Below are 22547 nucleotides of genomic sequence, written 5' to 3' on the forward strand. Positions count from 1 at the left end.
GTACCAACTCTTTAATACATCGCTCAACCTGTGTTCTTTTCCATCCAGGTATTGTGAATATTTCCTAGGGGTCCCCACTAATCATCAACTGAGTGAGGTGAGAATCACATCCTTCTCCACTTGGTACTTCAAGTGTCTGGAAGCAAAAGCGTATGTTTCAATCTGATGATGTGTACTTGCTTTGGAAATACTGTTTTTACTAAGCAGTGGTCTTGGTTAACGGGGTAAAATGTTGGTTGTTTTTTAAGAGGATGGAGAGGTCTGCAAATAAAAGATGGCATAGAAAAAAAAGCTATAAAATAGTTTTTCCTTGGCCCGCCTAGGTCGAGGGGGGAGCCAACTTGGAGCCTGATTTGGAGGGAAAAGTGGAGGCTGCCTGGGGGGAGTCCTGCGGTCCAGTGACCAGGCTCCCGAGGTCTAAGGCAGTGGGTGTGGAGGGTTGGGCGGTGTCGCACCCACAGCGCCCTAGGAGGGCAGCAGGGACTTCGGAGAGGAACGTACAAAAGAAACGGAGCACGCCACGCTGCACAGCAGCAGGCCCCGGCCCACAGCGCTGAGAGCGGAGGGCGGAGGGCCTCACGCGCGCGGCGGCGCGTAGGAGGCGACGGCGGCTGCGCCCACTCCCCCTCGTCCCCGCGCCCCGCCGCTCGCCGCCCGCAGCCGGGCGCCGGCGCGCTCGGCTCTTTCCGCCGCCGCCGCTGCCGCGCGCTGCCCCGTGCGCTCCGGCACCTTCGGCAATTTCCGTCGGGATCTGGCCGCCATTTTCTCTCCGCTTGTGTGTCTCGCCGGCTGCGTGGCTCGGTTCTTGTGAGCGAAGCTTTGTCCGGTTCGGCAATGGACGGGTAGGTAACGAGGCCGGCGAGGAGGTGTGCGAGAGGGGAGTGGGGCCCGCCTTCGGCCTGGTCCAGGGTCGGGCCGAAACCCCCCGGCCGTCCCTCCCCAGGGCTGGGCTGCCGTTACCCAACCCCCGCCCCATCGCACACACCCCTCCTTGGGCTTCCCCCTGGCGGGCTCTGGTCGAGAAAACGGGAAGAAAGCGGGCTTGTGGACTCGGCAGGCGTTGGGGAGACGGCGGGACGACGACCCCGGGGAGACAGCGGGTCCCGGCGGGGCAGCGGGGGATGGGCTCTGGGGGGTCCCAGGACGTCTCGCCCGGCCCTGCCCCCTCTAGGAGCCATTTCGATCCGTAACCTGGGACCCGGACCGCGGGCGAGTGGCGCGGCTGGGAGCGGGTGTAGCGGCCGGAGAGCGAGGCCTGCGTGGGAGGCTCCCTGCGGAGAGAGAGGCCGCCCCCACCTAGGCCCCTCCAAGCCGTCCCAAGCCTCCCCGGTTTCGCCCGGCCCGCCCCGGCTGCGGGAGATGCCGGTGGCGAGAGCTCCCGGGAAGGCTGAGTGGGAGCCGCGGGGGAAGGGGGGGGGGCGGGGAGGCGTGCGGTGGCGGGAGGAAGGGGGAGGGCAGATGTCACACTCCTTTGTTTTCACTGGAGTCCGCTAGTGGGGGCGGGAGGCTGAAAAAACGCCTTTTTGTGTGGCCTAAGATCGTTCCAAGCTTGGCAGAAGGGCCCAGCAATTAAATCATCTCAAAAACGAAGTGTTTGTGGTCGACATCAGTCACATGGGCAAAGGCCAAGAGCCATGGCAGAAACAAGAGTAGATAGTCAACACAGGGCCATCTTTTCAGCTACTTTGACCAGTTTCTGGAAAAACAAAAACAACTCCCAAAAGCCAGAGCCGTGCTGCATCTTTGAGGCTGGCGATAGTGCTAAGTGAGGTGAGGCAAGGGCTTCGGAAAATGATACGGACCAGGGTCTCTCCCTGGTACTTAACGCTCCCCATCTGAAAAGACTCTTTAATAATTTAACTCATTGTTAGAAAGGAGGCACCCTTTAGGGTGAAAATATAGCCGTATTCATCCCGTTTGGGGGCATAGGAAAACAGTATCACTTAAAAAGTACGTTTATTGGAATCCTTGACAGTATTTGAAGGGTCAGAAGTAAAATGTGAGTTTATTTTAATCATCTGGAGTTCGGTATTTTGTGAAGAAACTAAGTGCAGGTCACATAAAAGTTAACAGATTAACAAAATTTGAATCTTCCTAGAGGTTCTCTGGAGATTATTTTCCAGATGAAACAAATCCAGAGAAGTTCACTCTTTCCCCCAGATCAATATGGAAATAGATGGCAAAACTTGCCCTGGAATTCATGATTCCTGTTTCTATCAAGATTACTAAAGAGTTAAGTTTTAAATCAAAGGGTAAAGGGGTATTATAGGTTTTGGGGGCTTGTTCAGTTTGCTATTTGAAGTGTTAAAAAATACAAAAAGTGTGGTGAGTTTCATCACACCTTTGAAAGTCATTTCTAGAAAGCCAAGTTGATTATGTGCCACTGACCATCTTTGTTTTCTGTCTGTGTTGTGAGTAGAAAATTCATGAATGATGAACTACCCTAAAAAGTTTCAAACAATGACCATTTGAAGAACAAGAGGTTGAAATTTGTTTTTTTTTATTACAGAATTGTCACTGAAGTTGCAGTTGGCGTGAAGGTAGGAAAAAAGTTTAAAACTAATGAAAACTGGATTCCTCAGTCAACTGAGCATATTATCATCATTAGTGGAAACTTTCTGTTGGCTTTTGAAAACTATAATACAGCTTACAAAATTCAAGTGTAAAGTGTTTTGTTCAGTTTTTAAAGTTGGTTTATATAAATAGTTTTAATCTAAATAGACAACCACCATAAATTTTTTTAGAAAGGCAGTCTGTGAGAATAACATTTTAAAATAGTTATGAATGGTGTTCAAGGAATTTAAAAAGCTTTCAGACATGGCTTCTTGTGAATAGAAAATAACCCAATTTTCTGAGAGGATATGATGGTTTTAAATGGACAGATAAGTGATTTGACCTAAATCATATAATTTTAGTAATCTAAGGTTTTTTTAGCTCTGCTTTTGTCTTACGAAGACTAAAATATTTTCACCAATAATAAGCCTCATTAGAAATCAGTTGCTCTGATCTTTAAAGAGAAAAGAAACTTGTTTAGGCAGTTAGCTTCAAATTTGAGTCAGAAGTTATAAAGCTGGTTTGTGTGTCTGTTAAAGAAAGATAGGCCTTATGGTAGAGATCGTTTGGAATCTTTCCTCACTCACTATGGCCAGGAAAACTACTCATACTTTAAACCTTAGTTCTAGTGCTTAGGCGTTTCATTTTCTTGAATCCTTGCATATTTTAACATCGTGATTTATTATAAATTTTGTTTGTAAGCCTTTCTGCCCTCTTAGGGCATGGTTCTTGTCTTAAATCTTCAATTTTCCAAGCCTGACACCATCTTCCAAGCCTAGTACTAAGATACTTGTTGGATGCAATGACATTGGATGCAGTGACATTTCCCCCCTTCAAGTGTGAGTAGTCTTGAGAGGCTGTGTGCTTAGTCCAGTTATGCTGATTGTTCCAAATAATTTTTGGAATTCTTAAAATTTCATCCGTAACAGTGTGATATTATTCAGAACGCTTTTGGAGATATTTTGCGTTTTGCTTATTTCCTGTCCTTTGTATCTAGTAAACTAAGTACTTGTCCATGCTTTAATATTTAGGCTTGTCAAGTTCATATTATGTACGTAGATTGGGGGAGAAATGATGAGCTCTTTGTGGGAAGGTGTATTTATTTTTATTTGGCAATGCTGTTTTCTAAGTTGAGAGTGCAAGATGTAGATATTATAGTTATCATCCAAACAGCCTCTGGAAGTGAATTTTTTAAAAGAATAAATGATTCATGTCTGAGTTGTCAGCTGTTACTGGATGAGGAGAAAAGGAACTCATAGGACCCCAAACAAGCAGAGAGAAATGAGGATGCCTGGAGGAGGATGTACATATTTGGTTTACTGGCAGTTTTCTGTATTAGTAGTTTGAAAACATTAGAAAATGATATAAAAGTAATTGCTAGCTAATTTTTTTGTCCAGTGTTTAATATAAAAGTTTTGATAACTAAAGTTATGTTTTAAATAATTTTCTAGGATAATGGTTAAGAATTTTTGCTTTGGCGTCAGACTTAGGTACAAGTAATTAAGCTTTTATGAAATTAAAAAAAAATAATGTTCATGGTTAAAAAAAAATTTAAAGTGAAAAGTATTTCTCCCTGATATCCAGTCCTGTTTCTTAGGTGTAGTTAATTATGTTAACATTATTTTTGGTGCATTTTTTCCTGAAATTATTAGTTTATATATTAGCACACATGTAAACATCCTTGTTTAGCAATACATATGGATTCATGCCGTGTGTACTGCTCCATATCTTGTTGTTAAAAAAAGCTTTATTGAGATACAATTTGACATAAACTGCATATATTTAAGGTATACTAGTGTTTTGACATGTATACCCCTATGAAACTATCACCACAATCAAGATAATGAACCCCAGAAGTATCATTTTGCCCTTTTGTAATCTCTCCCATCTGCCTTTCTTTCCCCAAGCAACCACTGATCTGCTTTCTGTCACTATAGATGAGTTTGCAATTTTTAGAATTTTAAACAAATAGTCATACAGTATGTACCTTCTTTTTGCCTGGATTATTCCACTCAGCATATTTATTTTGGGATTTCACCCATATTGTGTATCAGTAGTTCATTTCTTTTTATTGCTTTGTAATATTGCATTGTATGGATATACAGCAGTTTGTTTATCCACTCAACTCTTGATGGACATTTGGATTGTTTCCAGTTTTGGGCTATAATAAGTAAAGCTTCTGTGAACATTCCTGTGCAGGTCTTTTTGTGAATGTAAGCTTTCATTTCTCTTGGGGAAATACCTATGATTGGAATGGCTAGACCATATGGTTAGGCATATGTTTAACTTTTTAAGAAACTGCAAACTATTTTCTAAAGTGGTTATACTATTTTGCCACCAGCAGGGTATGAGATTTCCAGTCCATCTACATCCTCTCCAGTGCCTGTTGTCTGGTTTTTTTTTGATGATAGAGATTCTAGTGGATGTGAAGTGTGGTTTTCATTTGCATTTCTCTAATGTCTTTGGTGCTGAACATCTTTTCATGGGCTGTTTTCAAGCTGTGTATCATCTTTGGTACAGTGTCTTTTTAAATTTCTTGTACACTTTTTAAATTGATTTATTTCTTTGAGTTTTGAGAAGTCTACATTTCTGGTTACAAGTTCTTTATCAGATATATGGTTTAAAATATTTTCTGCCACTTGTGTTTTCATTCTCTTCACAGTGTTTTGAAGAGCAGTAGTGCAGCAGTTTTTAATTCCGATGAATTTCAGTTTACCAGGTGTTCTGTGGTGTGTATTTTTTTTTGGTTTGGTGTGGCTCATGCTTTTGGTCATATCTAAGCCATCTTCGTGTAACCCAAGGTCACGATGATTTTCTTCTCTGTTTTCTAATAGAAGTTTTACAGTTTTTAGTTTTGCATTTAAGTCTTTTTGAATTAATTTTTTTAATATGGTGCAATGTATGAATCAAGGTTTTTTGGGTTTCCATATGGACATTCACTTTTTCTAGCAACACTCATTGAAAAGACTATTTTTTTCATTGAACTGGCTTTGCACCTGTATCAAAAATCAATTATGTATGTACGTATGATTCTGTTTCTGTACTGTATTCTCGTCCATTGACCCATTTTTGTCTACCTAGTAGCCAAAAGCGTACTGTCTTAATTACTGTAGTTTTATATTAAATCTTGAAATCAAGTAGAACTTTGTTCTTTTTCAAAGTTGTTTTGGCTCTTCTGGGTCCTTCACATTTTCCTGTGAGTCAGTTTCTACAAAAAGGCCTGCTGGGATTTAATTGAAATTAACTTGAATCAGTAGAGCAATTTGGGGAAAATCTTAATGTTGAGTTTTCTCATCCATGAACACAATTTATCTTTCCATTTACTTAGGTCTTTCATTTCTTTCAGCATTGTTTTAGTTTTCACTGTATAGATTTTGTACTTTTTTGGTCAGATTTATCCTTATTTTGTGTTTTTTGGTGCTATTTTAAAGTAATTTAAAAAATCAGGGCTTCCCTGGTGGCGCAGTGGTTGAGAGTCCGCCTGCCGATGCAGGGGACGTGGGTTCGTGTCCTGGTCCAGGAAGATGCCACATGCCACGGAGCGGCTGGGTCTGTGAGCCATGGCCGCTGAGCCTGCGCGTCCGGAACCTGTGCTCCGCAGCGGGAGAGGCCACAACAGTGAGAGGCCCGCGTACTGCAAAATAAAGAAAAAAAAATCAAATGTGTATTTGTTATTAATATATAGAAATACAGATTATTTATGCCCATTGCTCTTGTATTCAGCACCTTTGCCAAACTCATTTATTAGATCGAACAACTATTTGGTAGATGCCATCAGATTTTATATATACACTGTTCATCATATTTATTATCTGGATGCCTTTTGTTTTTCTTGCCTGTGGCATCTAGTACAATATTTAAATAATGAGAGCAGACCTTCTTACTTTTTTCCTGATATTAGGGTAAATACCTTAAATGATATTTTTTTCTTAAAAGTTTGGTACAGTTCACTAGTGAAGCTGTGTGGGCCTGGTGTTTTCTTTGTGGGAAGGTTTTAAACCACATTCAATTTATTGAATAGATATAGGACTATTCACATTATTCTGGAGTGAGCTTTGGTAATTTTGTTTTCATAGAATTAGTCTGTTTCATCAAAGTTGCTGAACTTATTTGCATAGGGTTGTTTGTTGTATTACATTTTTTTTTTTTTTTTTTTTTTGCTGTACGCGGGCCTCTCACTGTTGTGGCCTCTCCTGTTGCGGAGCACAGGCTCCGGACGTGCAGGCTCAGTGACCATGGCTCACGGGCCCAGCCACTCCACGGCATGTGGGATCTTCTGGACTGGGGCACGAACCCGTGTCCCCTGCATCGGCAGGCAGACTCTCAACCACTGCGCCACCAGGGAAGCCCTGTTTTATTACATTTTTATATTTTTATTATCTGTAGAATCTATAGTGATGTTGCTTCTCTCGTTCCTGGTATTGATAGTGTCTTTTCCCTATCAGTCTGGCTAAAGATTGATTTATTGATTTTATTAATATAAAACAGAAATCAGCTTTTGGTTTCATGGAGTTTTCTCTTTCCCATTTTATTGATTGCTTCTGTTTTAATGTTTTTCTGCTTTGTATTTAGTTTGCTCTCTTCTTAGTTAACATTGAAGTTGATGTAGTTGACATATCTTTTCTAATATAGAGAGGTTTAATGCCATGTATTTCATACATGTGTTGCTTTCATGGCATCCCTCAAATTTTGACATTTATACTTCTTTTCATTCAGTTCAAAATACATTCCAATATGCTTTTTTATTTCTTTGACCCATGGATTATTGAGAAGTATGTTATTTGATTTCCAAGTATTTGGAATTTTCCATGTATTTTTCTGTTATTTATTTCTAATTTAATTCCATTGTGCTTAGAGAACATTTTGTAAGACTTGAATCTTTGTAATTATTTTATTGTTTTATGGTTCAAATATATATCCTGTTTTAAGTGCATTTGATAGGGATGTGCATTCTGTTATTGTTGTGTTCTGTGCATGTCAATTAGGTCATGTTTATTGGTAGTGTTGCTCAAGTGAGCTGCCTTTCCTGATTTTTTATTGTTCTGTCACTTACTGAGAAAACAATATTGAAATCTCCTATATTGTGCATTCGTTTGTTTTTTCCTTGCAGTTCTAACAGTTTTTGCTTTATGTTTTTGAAGTTATAATTAGTACATAAACGTTCAGGATTACTATGTCCTCTTGATTCATTGACCCCTTTATTATTATGCAGTGACCTTTTTTATCCCTAGTAATCTATTTTGCTTTAAAATTTTAAAAAATTTCTTTGCTTTCATTTTTTTAAATTTCTTTGCTTTACTTTTTCTGATATTAATACAGCCATCTTGGCTTTCTTTTGAATACAGTTTACATGGTATATCTTTTTCCATTATCTTACTTTCAGACTATTTGTATCCTTAGATTTTAAAGTGTATTTACTGTAGACAGCATAAAATAGAGACTTGATTTTTAAATCCTATCTTACACCCTCTTCTTTTGGTTGTTGAGACCCTTCACAATCAATATTGTTATATTAATATGGTTAGTTTTAAAAGTACCACTTTGTTGTTTTGTCTCTTATGTTCTTCATTCCCTTTTTTTTTTCCTGCTTTCTTTTGGATTGAGTAAATTTTTTAATTCCATTTTAATCTCTTTAGCTGATTAGCTTATAGCTGTTTTGTTATGTTGATAGCTGTTTTAGGATTTATAGCATACATCTTTAATTTATCACAGTCTTAACTCAAGTAGTATTTATGCTACTTTACATATACTATGTGAATATTAGAATACTTCTCCCCCTTTGTCCTCTGTACTATTATTATAACATTTTACTTCTACGTGTTATAAATTCTATACGGCATTCTTTTTATTTGTTTAAACAGCCATTTATCTTTTTAAAAGATTTAAACAACAAGACAAATAATCTTCTACTTTACCCTTAACATAGTTATGCACATGCATTGGATACTTAGGGAGGATTCTCTGCAGATTTCCAGAGTTCTCTCCGTGCAGCTGTCTTTGGAACTCTGCCATACAAACTCTAGTTGCTTTGGTCCCCTTGGATTCTTGCCTCTTTCTTAACTGTCAGGGAGTTTTCCAAGTTCGACCTGGTTTCCTTATCTGAGCTGTGCCTTGACCTGGACTTTTTCTCAAGTGAGTAAGCTGGGATGATGATGGCCTTACCCCATGGTGGTTTTCTGACTCTGGGGGATCATTGTTCATCATTGTCTGATGTCCAGTGGTCTTGAAGAACATCATTCTATATATTATGTGTGATTTTCTTTTTCTTTTATTATTTTTCTCAGTTGGGCAAAGTGGCTGATGTTATATACCTTCTTGGCCAAAATTAGAAGTTCACTTTTTAAAAAAAAAATTATGTAATATTTCTGCAGTAATAGATTTATCTTATTCTTTGTTCTATGGATGCACCACAGTGTAGTTGCTTGAAATACCACGATTTAGATCCACATTGATGAACATTTTGGTTTGATTCCCTTTGCAGTTAAAAATAGAAGCATACTAAAAATAGAAGTAAAAATGCAGTGTCAAATGAAATTTACAGTTAAAAAGTTTGTTAAAACCACAATGCCACAAGTTTCCTTACTCATTTGTTTTCTACAGTTGTGTATGGGAGCGCCTGTTCTTCTACACCCTTACCAATCCTGGGTTTTAATAAAAATTTAGAATACTAGCTAATTTCACGGTAAAGAAAAAAGTTTTGTAATTTGAAATGGGTGAGATTTTCAAAATTTGACTTTCTATTTCTGTGAACTGCCTCTTTGTATATGTGATCTATTTCAATGATTATCTTGTTTGTTACAACTCTATATAAAAAGAAAATTGTTTCATATACATCATAGGTACTTTTTCTTACAGTTTATTACTTTTTTACCTCATACAGTTTTGGGCATCTAGGTGTGTTTGAATTATGAAGTAGTATAATTTATTTTTTTTTGTCTCTGATACTTAAACATTTTTAATTTCAGTTTCTTTAAAATTGAGATTATAAATTCTGAAGATTAAAAGTGTTTATGCATAAAAAGTATTTTCCATGAATTAGGTCCTTTGTTAATGTTAACCAATTTATACTACATAAAGAACAAACAATTTTTATAGCTTTTAGGGTATGTTGAAATCTCATTTTTCATTATCCTTATAAATGTGCTGTAGACTTACTCAGTTCTCAATGATTTTAGACTCCTTTGTATTTGGTCAGGTCAGTGAGACTAAAACAAGAAAGGAAATTTGTGAATTTTTAATATGAAGTTTGTTGCATTTGTTTAAAATGTTTTTTTATGTTCTTTGTAATTTGTTTCAGAGGTTTCATTTCTGTACTCTTAACCATTTTTGCCTTTGAAATTCTTGCAGAATAATGGGTCCAAGTAGTTAGCTTTTTTCAAGTTAAATTTCACTAGAATTTTGAAAGCACTGGTTGTAAATTGCTGAATGCACAGTTTTAAGTTGTGATATGACTATTTTATTCATCATCATTGGCTTTCCTAGACAATTACAGTAAAATAATGCTAAAGAAAACTTTTTTTTAATAGTTGAACATAACTGATTTATAACAGGTAGGTTAAGAAAAACTGTGTTGTTTGGGTTTTTAGATTTTGAATTTTCTTAAAACATTACATAATGCTTGCTAGGGTATTTGTATTAGAATTTCAAATTAGAGACATCAGTGTGTCTGCTGAATGTCAGCACTGTGTTAAAGACTGGTGATTCAGAGACATTAAGAATAGAATATATGTGTCTTGAGGGCAGGGACCTTTTTTGTTTTATTGTTTCTGTGTCATCAGTAGTGCCTGTTAAATAGTACATACTCAGTATATATTTAATGACTATTGAAGGGTCTCTGGCTTCAACATGCCCATAATCTCATGAGCCACTTATCAGTAAAAAGGTAAATACCAATTTTATTGCACAACATTCTTCCTTTTTGCTGGAGATCCAAAAGAGCTGTATCTTCTAGAACCTCATCTAGTTGAAGAAACAAATATACAAGGTTTAAGCAAATGCCCTATGGCTACGTTTAGGGAAGATTGATTGGTAGAATCAGAGTAGATTTCATGAAATCAGTGGATTGTGACCTCTGTATTGTAAATGTTTGGGAGCAGAAGTGAGCAGTATATGCTGAGGGGAAGACGTGGCCAAAGTTTTGTCAGTAGGCTGGCACAAATTCATAGCCCTTGAACAATTTAGCTGAATGATGGATTTTACAGCGAAGGGTTTGTGTAATATATGGGAGGGAGAGAAAAAATAGAATGGCCGATAGGTTGGAGAAAATTTCAAGTATTTCATGTGGTAGGCAGTATTCCATATATCTGTAAGCTTCCATACATGAAAGTAGCTCATTATTCTGCTATCTTTAGAATGTGGAGACTGAGCTGCAAAATAGTTGGCTTTGGTACTGTATGGAGCATCATGAATTAGAATATAGTCGTTAACTATTCTAATCTCTTACTTGGTCCATTTGTGTTCCTGAACTGTAATAGCTTTCTTAATTTAGTTTCAGACATACTTCATTAAGGGCTAAGGTGGTTAGGTAATATTTTTACTTTAAAAGTAATAAAATACAACAGTTATGAAAGGTATGTGTTTTTGAGCAATGATTCGTCTTATAACTGTTGTGGTGAATTTTAAACATTAAAAAAAGACACAGTAGTATCACGAAGCGTTATTTATATGTCACTCAGCCCCAACAGTCATCAACGAACAACCCATTGCTAAAACTTAGGAGATCCACACTCTACTTTTCTCCTCCTGTATTATTTTGAGAAAAATTCCAGGTTATTTGTTTCATCCATAAATGTTTTGGTCTGTCTCTTTAAAAGATAGGGTCAGTCCTCCCTCTCTTTCTGTTTTAAAGAAATACAATCACAGTACTGTTAGTGCACCCCCCCCCAAAAAAATAGCAACAGTTGCTTAATGTTCTTAAGTGCCAGATTTGTAAGATTTCTATTTGTCTCATGAAAGTCATAATATTTTTACAGAGTTCATTTTTCGTGGTGGGGAGGGATCAGGATCAAATAAGAACACATTCAGTAAATTGACATGCCTTTTAAATTTCTTTCACTTTACGAATTCTCCTTTTATCACTGTGAGGTTTTTCATAATTACATTTTATTTTTGAAGAAAACTGGTTGTTGGTCTTACAGAGTTGTCCATAGTCTGCATATACTGATTGTATTCTGATGTTATAATTGTTATGTTGTCCATATAGTCGGTTGGTAGATGGATCTACAGACCATCAGGTTCTCTTTCTGTTTTTAGTAATATTTTATAAGTGGTGATATGTTTTTCCATTAGAAGATATATGATATCTGTTTTTTTTTGCATATGTCTGTGTGATGTTTTTTCCAAGAACATTTTGTAATAACTTTTTCTTCAATTTGTTTATGCTCAGCATAGTTTGCTCAATAGACATCTGTTTGTCAGTATTCTTTTTTTTTTTTTTTTTTTTTTTAAATTTATTTATTCATTTATTTATTTTTGGCTGTGTTGGGTCTTCGTTTCTGTGCGAGGGCTTTCTCTAGTTGTGGCAAGCGGGGGTCACTCTTCATCGCGGTGCGCGGGCCTCTCACTGTCGCGGCCTCTCTTGCTGCGGAGCACAGGCTCCAGACGCGCAGAGCTCAGTATTTGTAGCTCACGGGCCCAGCTGCTCCGTGGCACGTGGGATCTTCCCAGACCAGGGCTTGAACCCATGTCCCCTGCATTGGCAGGCAGACTCTCAACCACTGCGCCACCAGGGAAGCCCTGTTTGTCAGTATTCTTAAAGGATATGTACAAAGAAGTATATCTTGAAAGTCCAATTAAATTTTCTATAATAGAAATATATTAAAATTGAACATAAATTGGCATTACTGATGGTGGACAAGAAATTTTTTTCAATGAAGGGCTTGTCAAATTAAAACACGTGATGTAGAATTAACAGACTAGAGTTGGCCTCTAACACTGAACAAGGTAACCTCTGAGTTTCAGTTTTACAACTTTTAAGATGGGTTTAACAGGACCTACCTCAGAAATTATGTTGAAGATTGAATAATATGTAAAAGATTTAGCACAGAATGGCCGTAAGTGCTCAAATGATGCTTGGTATTGTAGTTCTTTAATTTGTAAATCCTATTTAGAAGGAGCCCTTTATTAGAAGTCAACTTTGAAGTTTTTATTTTTTGTTACTGATTTCTAGGAGTTTTTATATATTGTGGGTACTAAAGTTTTGTTAGTTATATATGGTACAGATAAATTCCTTCCTGTCTGTGGCTTGATTTTTTTGCATTGATGAATAGAGTAGGAAATTTTAACATTAAATTTACGTTTTTTTTTTTTTTTTTTTTTTTTTTTTTTTTGCAGTACGCGGGCCTCTCACCATTGTGGCCTCTCCCGTTGCGGAGCACAGGCTCCGGACGCGCAGGCTCAGCGGCCATGGCTCACGGGCCCAGCCGCTCCGCGGCATGTGGGATCTTCCCGGACCGGGGCACGAACCCGCGTCCCCTGCATCGGCAGGCGGACTCTCAACCACTGCGCCACCAGGGAAGCCCTACGTTTTAGTTTTAAGAAATCTTTCTTAAACTCAAGGTTTTATACTATATAGTCTTCTGGATTTTATTTTGAAAATTTTTAAATTTTGATTTTCACATTTAGGGCCTCAGTTTACCTATAATTTAATTTTTGTGTAATGTGTTGTAAATGGCTAACAAATCTGGTACAAACTCAGTTGAATGGTTCATATTTTCCTACTGATCTGCAGTGTTAGTTGTCAGGTTTCCATATATGTGTGAAACTTTCCCTGGGCTATCTCTTTTGTTTCATTGTCTATTACTGTCTTACTACCCAAATGTCTGAATTTAATGTGGCATCACAGTAAGTTTTGGAATCTTGGAGAGTGAATTTTGCAACTTCAAAATTGTCTTGGCATTTTCTTCACTGTATATATATTTTTAAGATCAGTTGGCTAAGTTCCATGAAGACTTCTCAGGTTTTGATTATAGTTGTACTAAATTTATAAGTTAATTGGAGAGTATTGTATTTGTATTATCAAAAAAATAAGATGGCAGAGCTGGAGAGAACAGTGATAGTTTTCTTTGAAGAATTTTTCCTTTACTTCTCCATACTATTTTGTTTAATGCTTAATGCAGAAACGTAATGCTTTAGGCAAAAAGGAAAGTAAATTAATTCACTGATAATTTTACCAAAGCTAATCAGGACTGTATGTACTTCCCATCATTTTCCCTACATGTTAGAAGGATTTTTAAAAGCTTATGTGTAGGCATGAGGAAAGAGAGATGCTTCTTTGCCAGTTTGATTTTTTTCCAAAGTTATTGATTTATTCAGTACTTTTCTATTTCCCAGAATTTTATAGCATTTTAAAATTCTCCCTTTTAAAATTTTTATTAACAGTACACATTCATATTTTATCCTTTTGCTTTTTTTTTTTTCTTATCAGAGACCTTATTTTACTGGTGTTTTCAAAGTACCAGCTTTTGTTAATTTTTTTTGTTTGTTTCATGATTCACTAATTTATGCTTTTGTCTTTTTTTGCCCACACTAGATCTATTTTACTGTATTATTATTTTTTGTCCACTTTAAATTCCATCCCGAACATGTTTATTTTCTTGTTTAAAAATGCATTCAAGGTGAAGAAAGATCAGTTGATAGTTTGGGCAGTAAGCTTTGACTTTTAGAGTTCCCTTTTATCTTTTTTATTTTTAAGATTGAGGTGTAATTGATGTAGAAACATTGTGTTATTTTCAGGTGCACAACATGAATTGATGTATGTATATATTGTGAAATGATTACCAGAATAAGTTTAGTTAACATCCATCACCACACATAGTTAAATTATTTTCCTTGTGATGGGAATTTCTAAGATTTATTCTCTGCAGCTTTCAGATATACAGTATTGTTAACTATATCAGCATGCGGTACATTATATTGTCAGGAGTCATTTATGTCATAACTCTGAGTTTGTACCTTTTGACCACCACCTTCACTAATTCCTATCCCCCCTACGTCGTCCCTCCCTAAAAGGCCTGGCTGTGCTTCTGGATACCACTGTTTTCTGTATCTGTGAGTTCAGTGTTTTGGGTTTTTGTTTGTTTTTTTAAGAATCTACATATAAATGAGATCATATGGTGTTTGTCTTTCTCTGACTTGTTTCACTTAGCCTAATGACCTCATTTGCATGTTGTTGCAAATGGTAGGATTTTCTTCTGTTTATAGCTGGATAATATTTCATTGTATAGATTAACCACATTTTCTTCATGTGTTGATGGAGACCTAGGTTGTTCCCATGTCTTGACTGTTGTAAATAGTGCTACAATGAATACAGGGTGCAGATATCTTTTATAGATAGTGATTTTATTTCTTTCGGGTAAATACTTAGGTGGTATTGTTGGATCATACAGTTGTACTTTTTAAAATTTTTTGAGGAACCTGTTTTCCTTTTCCTTAGTGGGTACACCAATTTACATTCCCATCATCAGTGCACAAGTCTTCCTTTTTCTCCACATCCTCGACAGTGCTTGTTATTTCTTATTTTTTTGGTAATATCCATTCTAACAGGTGTGAGGTGATATCTCATTGTGGTTTTGATTGGCATTTCCCTGATTAGTGATGTTGAGCACCTTTTCATGTTCCTGTTGGTTGTTTGTGTGTCTTTGGAAGAATGTCTGTTGTGTCTTCTGCTCATTCTTTGATCATACTGTTCATTTTTTCTGAGTAGTATGAGTTCTTTATTTTTGATACTAACTTTCTATATATGATTTGTAAATATTTTCTCCCATTCAGTAGGTTGCCTTTTCATCTTGTTGATGGGTTCCTTTGCTCTGCAGCAGCTAAAAGTTTGATATAGTCCAAATTTATTTTTGCTTTTGTTGTCTTTGCTTTTGGTGTCAAAGCCAAAAAGTCATTGCTAAGACTGATGCCAAGGGGCTTAGTTATACTAAATCCTTAGTTTGATAAGGATTGCATTGAATCTGTAGATTGTTTTGGGTAGTGTGAACATTTTAACAGTATTCTTCCAGTCCATGAGCATGGAATATCTTTCCACTTATTTGTGTCTTCTTCAATGTGTTTCATCAACGTCTTACAGCTTTTTCACTTTTTTAAGCTTTGTGAAAGCTTCAGGGTATACAAAAGTAGGGTGAATGGTATAATAATATACTTCCTTTGCCTTCCTGTGGGAGAATATTAAAGTAAATCTCAGTGATTATTTTATATCATTCCTAAGTACTTCAATGTGTATTTCTAATAGATATAATCTCTTAAAGATGACATTTATATCATCACACCTAATAAAATTTTAAATAAGTTTTTCCTTTTTTATTGAAGTATATTTGACATACAATATTATGTTAGTTTTAGGTGTATAACATAATGATTCAAAATTTACATACATTACAGATTGATCACCATAAACATCTGTCACTGTAAAAAATTATTAATTATATTTCCCAAGCTGTACATTACATCCCAGTAACTTATTTATTTTATAACTGGAAGTTGGTATCACTTAATCCCCTTCACTTATTTTGCCCAATCCCACCCCATCACTAAAATAATTTCTTAATATCATCTAATGTCTAACAGTAGTCAAAGTTTCCCAGTCACTTTAAAGAAGTCTTTTATATTTTCTCTTTGAATCAGGGATCAAGGAAAGTCAGCATGTTGATTTGGTTCTTTTAAGTCTATTTATGTCAGTTTTCCTTCTCCCTCCCCCTTTCTTGATTTTCTTTGTTAGAGAAACTGGGTCATCTATTCTGTACAATTTTCTGAAAATTATAATTTTGCTGATTATACCTTCATGTTGTCATTTTGTGTGTTTCCCATGTCTTATATTTCCTGTGTACTTGTGGTTAGATGAGGCTTGATTAGATTCAGGTTTAATTTTTAGCAAGAATATTTTATAAATGTACTCTGTAATTTCTAATGTATCACACCAGGAGGAACATGTCTAGTTACCTCTTTGTGATGTTTTATCAGTAGGTTCAGTACTGACATTTATCAGTAGCTTCAAGTGTCCTCAGCTTGATGCATCCAGTGTAGAGTGCTCTATCATCCTTTCACCTAGTGGGCTTTAGTAGCTGATAATTGAGTAATTTCATTGGGTATTGCAAAAATGGTGATACTATTTTTTTCTCCTGCATATATTTTTAAATATTTTTCTGTTGGAAGAACTTTTTTCATCAAATATTTGGTCATACTGAAACACCCTTATCAAAAGAAAAGCAGGGTAGATTTTCAGTTAAAAAATTTTTGCTCATGAGCTGGTAACTCCAGTAACTCCAGTGTAATGTGAGTTCTTTAACATTGATGTTAGGTCGTTGTGAAGGCAAGGATTTTTACGTTTATTCCAGTCTTATTGCAATGATCATTCCTTTAAAAATGTTTAAATTTTCTCATCTTGGGCCAGCAGCAGCTCATAATACCGGTAATTTTGATACTTACCTAAAGTATCATTTCTTCCTCCAAAACTTCAATTAGCCATTTCTTTAAAAAGAATGGTCCTTTGGTGAGACCTGGTCCTTAGCGACCACAGTAATGTGGGTGCAAAGGTGCCAGTTGCTTTTAGGTTGTTATTGTTTCAAGATTTTTTCAATTCACAAAGCTAACAAAATTTTTTTGAGACAAATGTATTTGAACTCATTTATTTCCAGTTCGTATGTAATTTTACAATTTTTCCTCTTCCAGTTTTTTGTTTGTATCTCTTGTATGTTGTAAACTCTTGCTTGCTAGTGTTAACATAATTGCATATATACTAGTTTCTGTAAAAAGCAACATCAGTGTTAACATTAACATTGTAATACAGTTTTAAGATGTTTGCAGTTATTTTTGTCCTTAAAGTGTATTTTGCAAAGAATGTATAGTGAAATCACAGAATTTTTAAATCTATTGAGATAATTCTGTGTGCGGTTCTACCACCAAGCTAATAGTTAGGTTTATTTGTTACATTTTGGTTTTCATTTTTAGGGAATTTTTTTCATGTTGAATAAATTTTCCAAAGTCAGAACTGCAAAACAAGCTACATTCATAGATGTCTAGTCTTTCACTCCTGTCCACTCTACTTTGCTTTTTCTATCCCCTTATAGGTATCTATTTTCACTAGTTTTTGGCTTATTCTTTTATTTAATAGAAGTAAATGTGAATTTCTTTTTACGTGCTAGCTCCCACCATCTTAGGGAAAAGGTAGCACAGAATACACAAGGTTTAATATCTTACCTTTTTTACTTAATGAGAAATACACTCTGGAAATCACTCCATGGGTATATATGGAAAATCTCATTTCTTTATACCACTGTATAGAAAGTATGCAAGTGCCTCAGTTCCCCCTAGCCAAAGTATAGTATATTGTCAAATGCTTGGGGTTTTATCAGTCTGAGAGGTGAAATGACATCTAAATCTAGTATTAATTTGAATTTGTTTTTACTGTGAGCAAGATGAAACAACTTTTCTGTTTACGGATAATTTCCATTTCGTGTGTGCTGAAAACTAATCTTATCTCTTGCCTATTTTTTTATGAGTAACTGGTCTAAATTTTCATAGGAATCTGTATTTGAAGGTTTGATTCTATTTTTGACTCAGGGTTTTAGGAACAGTTTCAAAATTTTATCTGAATAAACTACAACGATTAGATTTTGTTCTATTTTTCTTTTTTCTCTTATTTTCATTAAAATATTTTTATTGTGTTTGACCAGATATGATCTGTATGATTTCTCCTCTATGGAACTTACTGAGGTATTCATTACATAGTATGTGATCCACTTTTGTGACTTACATACTCATGTATAAACATAAAATATTTTCTTCTGAAAAATTTTAAAGTCTTATCTGTTGCGTTTGTCTCTTAATTCATCAGAAAAAAATTTAATTCATTTATTGTACAAGGTGGGGATCCAATTTCATTTTTCTTCTGTCTTAGAGATAGCCAGTTAAAATATGCAGTGTCATTTTTTTTCACATTACAGATATATATATTTTAGGGTAAAGGCTAAGCCACTATAACAAAATGGTAATGCAGAACATAGTGGTGTAAATAACCTAGAAGTTGATTTTTCATAAGTGAAAGTCCTGCAGTTGTAAGAAAATGGTATCAGTATGCTCCATGAGGTTATTCACTGGACTAAGTTTTTTTCATCTGTTTTTTTTCATGACCTAATGATATATAATTATGTTTTTTTTTGTTTTGCTTACCTAATTCTCACCCAAAGTTTGTCTATTCTGTTGTCTTGTTTTCAAAAAATCAAATTTTGGTTTTATTGATCCTCTTTGGTATGTCATTGTATGTATTTTATATTTTTATTGGTTGTATGAGTTTGTGCTTTCACAGCTTTTAGCAGGTAGGTAGCACTCAGTCCACCTCCTTTGTAGCACCTTTGTGTTCGTGGAGGCCAGAAATACATGAGTGAGAACCTTCCTTTCTCTCTGAGAATCTAATTTTCCTCAGGAACTTGATATTCACATCCTTGTCCCATGTCTTTCTGTCATGGTTCTCTCTTTTCCAGAGGAGAAAGTTGTTGGGCTAGTCTCAGTCCTGAAACCTGTCAGAGCCCAAGGACTGTGATAAGATGTTATCTCTGTTTTTTAAATGAGTAAGTTAAGGTTTAGAACAGGTAAGTAATTTACCAGTGACATAGTAGGTGAAAGCTGAACTACAGAATCCTTTTTCTTAAATGCCATATGGCGTAATTGTCATAGAAACAAAGAAAACTAGGTTAATTCATCACATCAATCGACCAAAGAAGAAAAATCATATGATCATATCACTAGATGAGGATAAAACATTTGACAGAATTCAGCACCTATTCATGATAAAAATTCTCACTAAACTAGAACAGAGGGGAACTTCAACTTGACAAAGAACCCTACAGCTAACATCATATAAATGGTGAGAAACTCCACACTTTCTCATGAAGATCAAGTACAAGGCAAGGATGTCCCTCCTCACCACTTCTTTTCAACATCCTCCTGGAATTCCTTGCTAATGCAGTAAGGCAAGAAAAGGAAATTAAAGGTATACAGATTGAGAAGGAAGGTATAAAACTTGTTTGCAGATGACATGATAGTCTATGTACAACATCCAAAAGAATTGACAAAAAATTTCATGTAACTGATAAGTAGTTATTTCAGGATTGCAGGGTACAAGGTTAATATATTAATAGGAAAGTAAATTGCTTTCCTGTATACCAGTGGTGAGCAAGTGCAATTTGAAATTAAAAACAAAATACAGTTTACATTAGCACCCCCAAATTTGAAAATCTTAGGTATAAATCTAACAAAATACATATAAGATCTACATGAGGACAACTACAAAACTTTGATAAATGAAACCAAAGAACCAAATAAATGTGGGTAGATATTCCACGTTCATGGATAGGAAGACTCAGTATTGTTAAGATGTCAGTTCTTCTGAAATTGATATATAAATTCAGTGCAGTCCCAGTCAAAATTCCAGCAAGTAGTTATATGGATGTCAACAAGCTGATTCTGAAATTTATATGGAAAAGCAAAAGACCCAGAAAGCCAACACAGTATTGAAGGAGAATAACAAAGTTGGAGGACTGATGCCACTCAACTTCCAAGATTTAGTATGAAGATACAGTGATCATGACAGTGTGGTTTTGGTGAAAGAATAGACAGGTTGATCAGTGAAACAGAATGGAGAGCCCAGAATAGAGCCCCCCCCCATAAATATAGTCAACTTATTTTTGACAAAGGAGCAAAGGTAGTCTCCCCAACAAGTGGCTACTGGAACAGCTGAACATACATGTACAGAAGAATGAATTGAGACACAGGTATTACACTCTTCAAAAAAATTAACTCAAAATGGATCATAGACCTAAATATAGAATGCAGAACTATAAAACTTTCAGAAGATAAGGTAAGAGAAGATCTAGATGAGTTGGGTATAAAGATGTCTTTTTAGGTACCACACCAAAGACATAATCCATGAAAAAAATAATTTATAAGCTGGACTTTTGCAAAAGATACATGTGATAAAGGGCTGTTATCCAAAATATACAAAAAACTTTTAAACTCAGCAATAAGAAAACAACCCGATTAGGAAATAGACCAAAAAACTTAACAGACATCTCACCAAAGAAGATATACAGATGGAAAATAAGCATATGAAAAGATGCTTCACATCATATGTCATTAAGGAAATGCAAACTGAAATAACAATGAGATACTGCTACACTGTCAGAATAGCCAGAGTCTGGAACACTGGAAACCATAAATGCTGGCAAGGATGTGCAGTGTCAGGAATGCTCATATATTGGGAATGCAAAATTATATAGCCACTTTGGAAAACAGTTTGGCTCTTCTTACAAAACTGACCATACTCGTACTGTACGATCCAGCAACTCGTTGGTATTTATCCAAAGGAGTTTAAAACTTACGTATACACAGAAACCTGCACGTGGATCTTAATAGCAGCTTTATTCATAATAGGCAAAACATGGAAGCAACCAAGATGTCTTTCAGTAGGTGAATGGATTAATAGACTGTGGTGCATCCCAACAATGGGGTAATTATCAGCAGTAAAACAAAACGAGTTATCAAGCCATGAAAAGGCATGAGGGGTACGTGGTACCATAAATGCAAATTACTAAATGAAAGAAGCCAACTGAGAATGCTACATACTATGTGATTCCAGCTATATTCTGAAAAAGGCAAAACTGAGGAGACAACAAAAAGGTCAGGGGTTGGGAGGAGTTTGGATGAATAGGCAGAGCACAGAGGATTTTTAAGGTAGTGAAGATACTGTGTATGATGTTATAATGACGGATATGTCATTACACATTTGTCCAAACCCTTAGGTATTAAAATGTACAGTATTAAACCCTTAGGTAAACAGAACTTTGGGTGATTATGATGTGTCAAAATAGGTTCATCCTTGGTGATAAATGTACCAGCCTGGTGGAGGATGTTGATAATGGGGGAGGTGACGCATCTTTGGTGGCAGCGGGTATATGGGAAATCTGTTCCTTCTTCTCAATTTTATTTTAAACCTAAAAGTGTTCTAAAAAATTTTTAAAAATACTAGGAAATTTTTTGTTGTTGATAGTGAACCAATAATGGATGTCAGCAGTTCTTAAACTTCAGCATGCATCAGAAGCATCTGAAAGGCTTGTTAAAACTCAGGTTGTTGGATCCTGTCTCCATTGTTCTGTTCAGTATATCTAGGATGGATCTGAGAACATACGTTGCTAAGGAAATTTCCACGTCTAATGCCGCTCTAGGGACCACACTTTAAGAATCTCTAAAGTATCTAATTCTGTATATCATATCATGTCTTTATAAAACAGTGTCATGCTGAATCTTCCATACTTTGATTAAAAAATTAAATATGATGTAAACATGGTATTAACGTGACTTGATACTATGTTTTTATTTTTCTCATGCTTGTATTTCTGTGAACTTGATGCTAGCAAGTAGAAAGCTTTTTAAAAAGGGGATGACGTATAAATATTTTTTCATCACTGTGATACTTATTATAATACAGCTTATTAAAGTATGAGTTTAACACAAATTAACATAAATTTTATGGTTAATTTGGATTGTTTTGGACTTTGTAAAATGCTTTGGTAAATTATCTCCTTTGTACATTTTTTTCCACTTTGGTGGTTGCATTCAACTTTGTCCTGATTGTCTAAATCAGCTAGTGTTGATTTAGTTATTTTAAATATTAATAACCCATGTATGTAAGTATACACATAATTAAGATATGCAAAACAGTTGATTTAGCTATTTTAAATATTAGTCTGCACACACATACTTTTGTATGTACACACATTTTTAAAATAGTTGAAACAACATTGGTTGGTTTGAACAACTGCAGTTCTGAGAACATACGACTTATAACCTTTTCTTTAAAGGATTTAAAGACATGATTCAATCCCTTTATATTGGTAGAAGGAAATTTCTCATTCCATAGATTTTTGCCTTTGTTTACAGTGTTCTAGCCATTAGAATATATACCTAATTGTTTAATTTTAATGATTATGAAAATGAAT

General features: G+C 35.8%; 1 protein-coding gene across 4 annotated transcripts in view; it reads left to right on the plus strand.

The window, feature by feature from the left end:
- Window positions 1-586: 586 nt before the first annotated feature.
- Window positions 587-22547, plus strand: part of PTBP2 (polypyrimidine tract binding protein 2) — an 83248-nt gene continuing 61287 nt past the window's right edge. For 2 of the 4 annotated variants that reach the window (XM_032626819.1, XM_032626839.1), the window contains exons 1-2: window positions 587-842; window positions 2510-2540. In XM_032626819.1, coding sequence (XP_032482710.1) covers window positions 835-842; window positions 2510-2540 — 39 coding nt within the window. In that variant the 5' untranslated portion in view covers window positions 587-834. The remainder of the gene's footprint in view (window positions 843-2509; window positions 2541-22547) is intronic. The other 2 variants (XM_032626809.1, XM_032626829.1) reach the window with 1 other exon arrangement.

The sequence above is a fragment of the Phocoena sinus genome, chromosome 1 (assembly GCF_008692025.1).
Source record: "Phocoena sinus isolate mPhoSin1 chromosome 1, mPhoSin1.pri, whole genome shotgun sequence".
NCBI classification, from domain to species: domain Eukaryota; kingdom Metazoa; phylum Chordata; class Mammalia; order Artiodactyla; family Phocoenidae; genus Phocoena; species Phocoena sinus.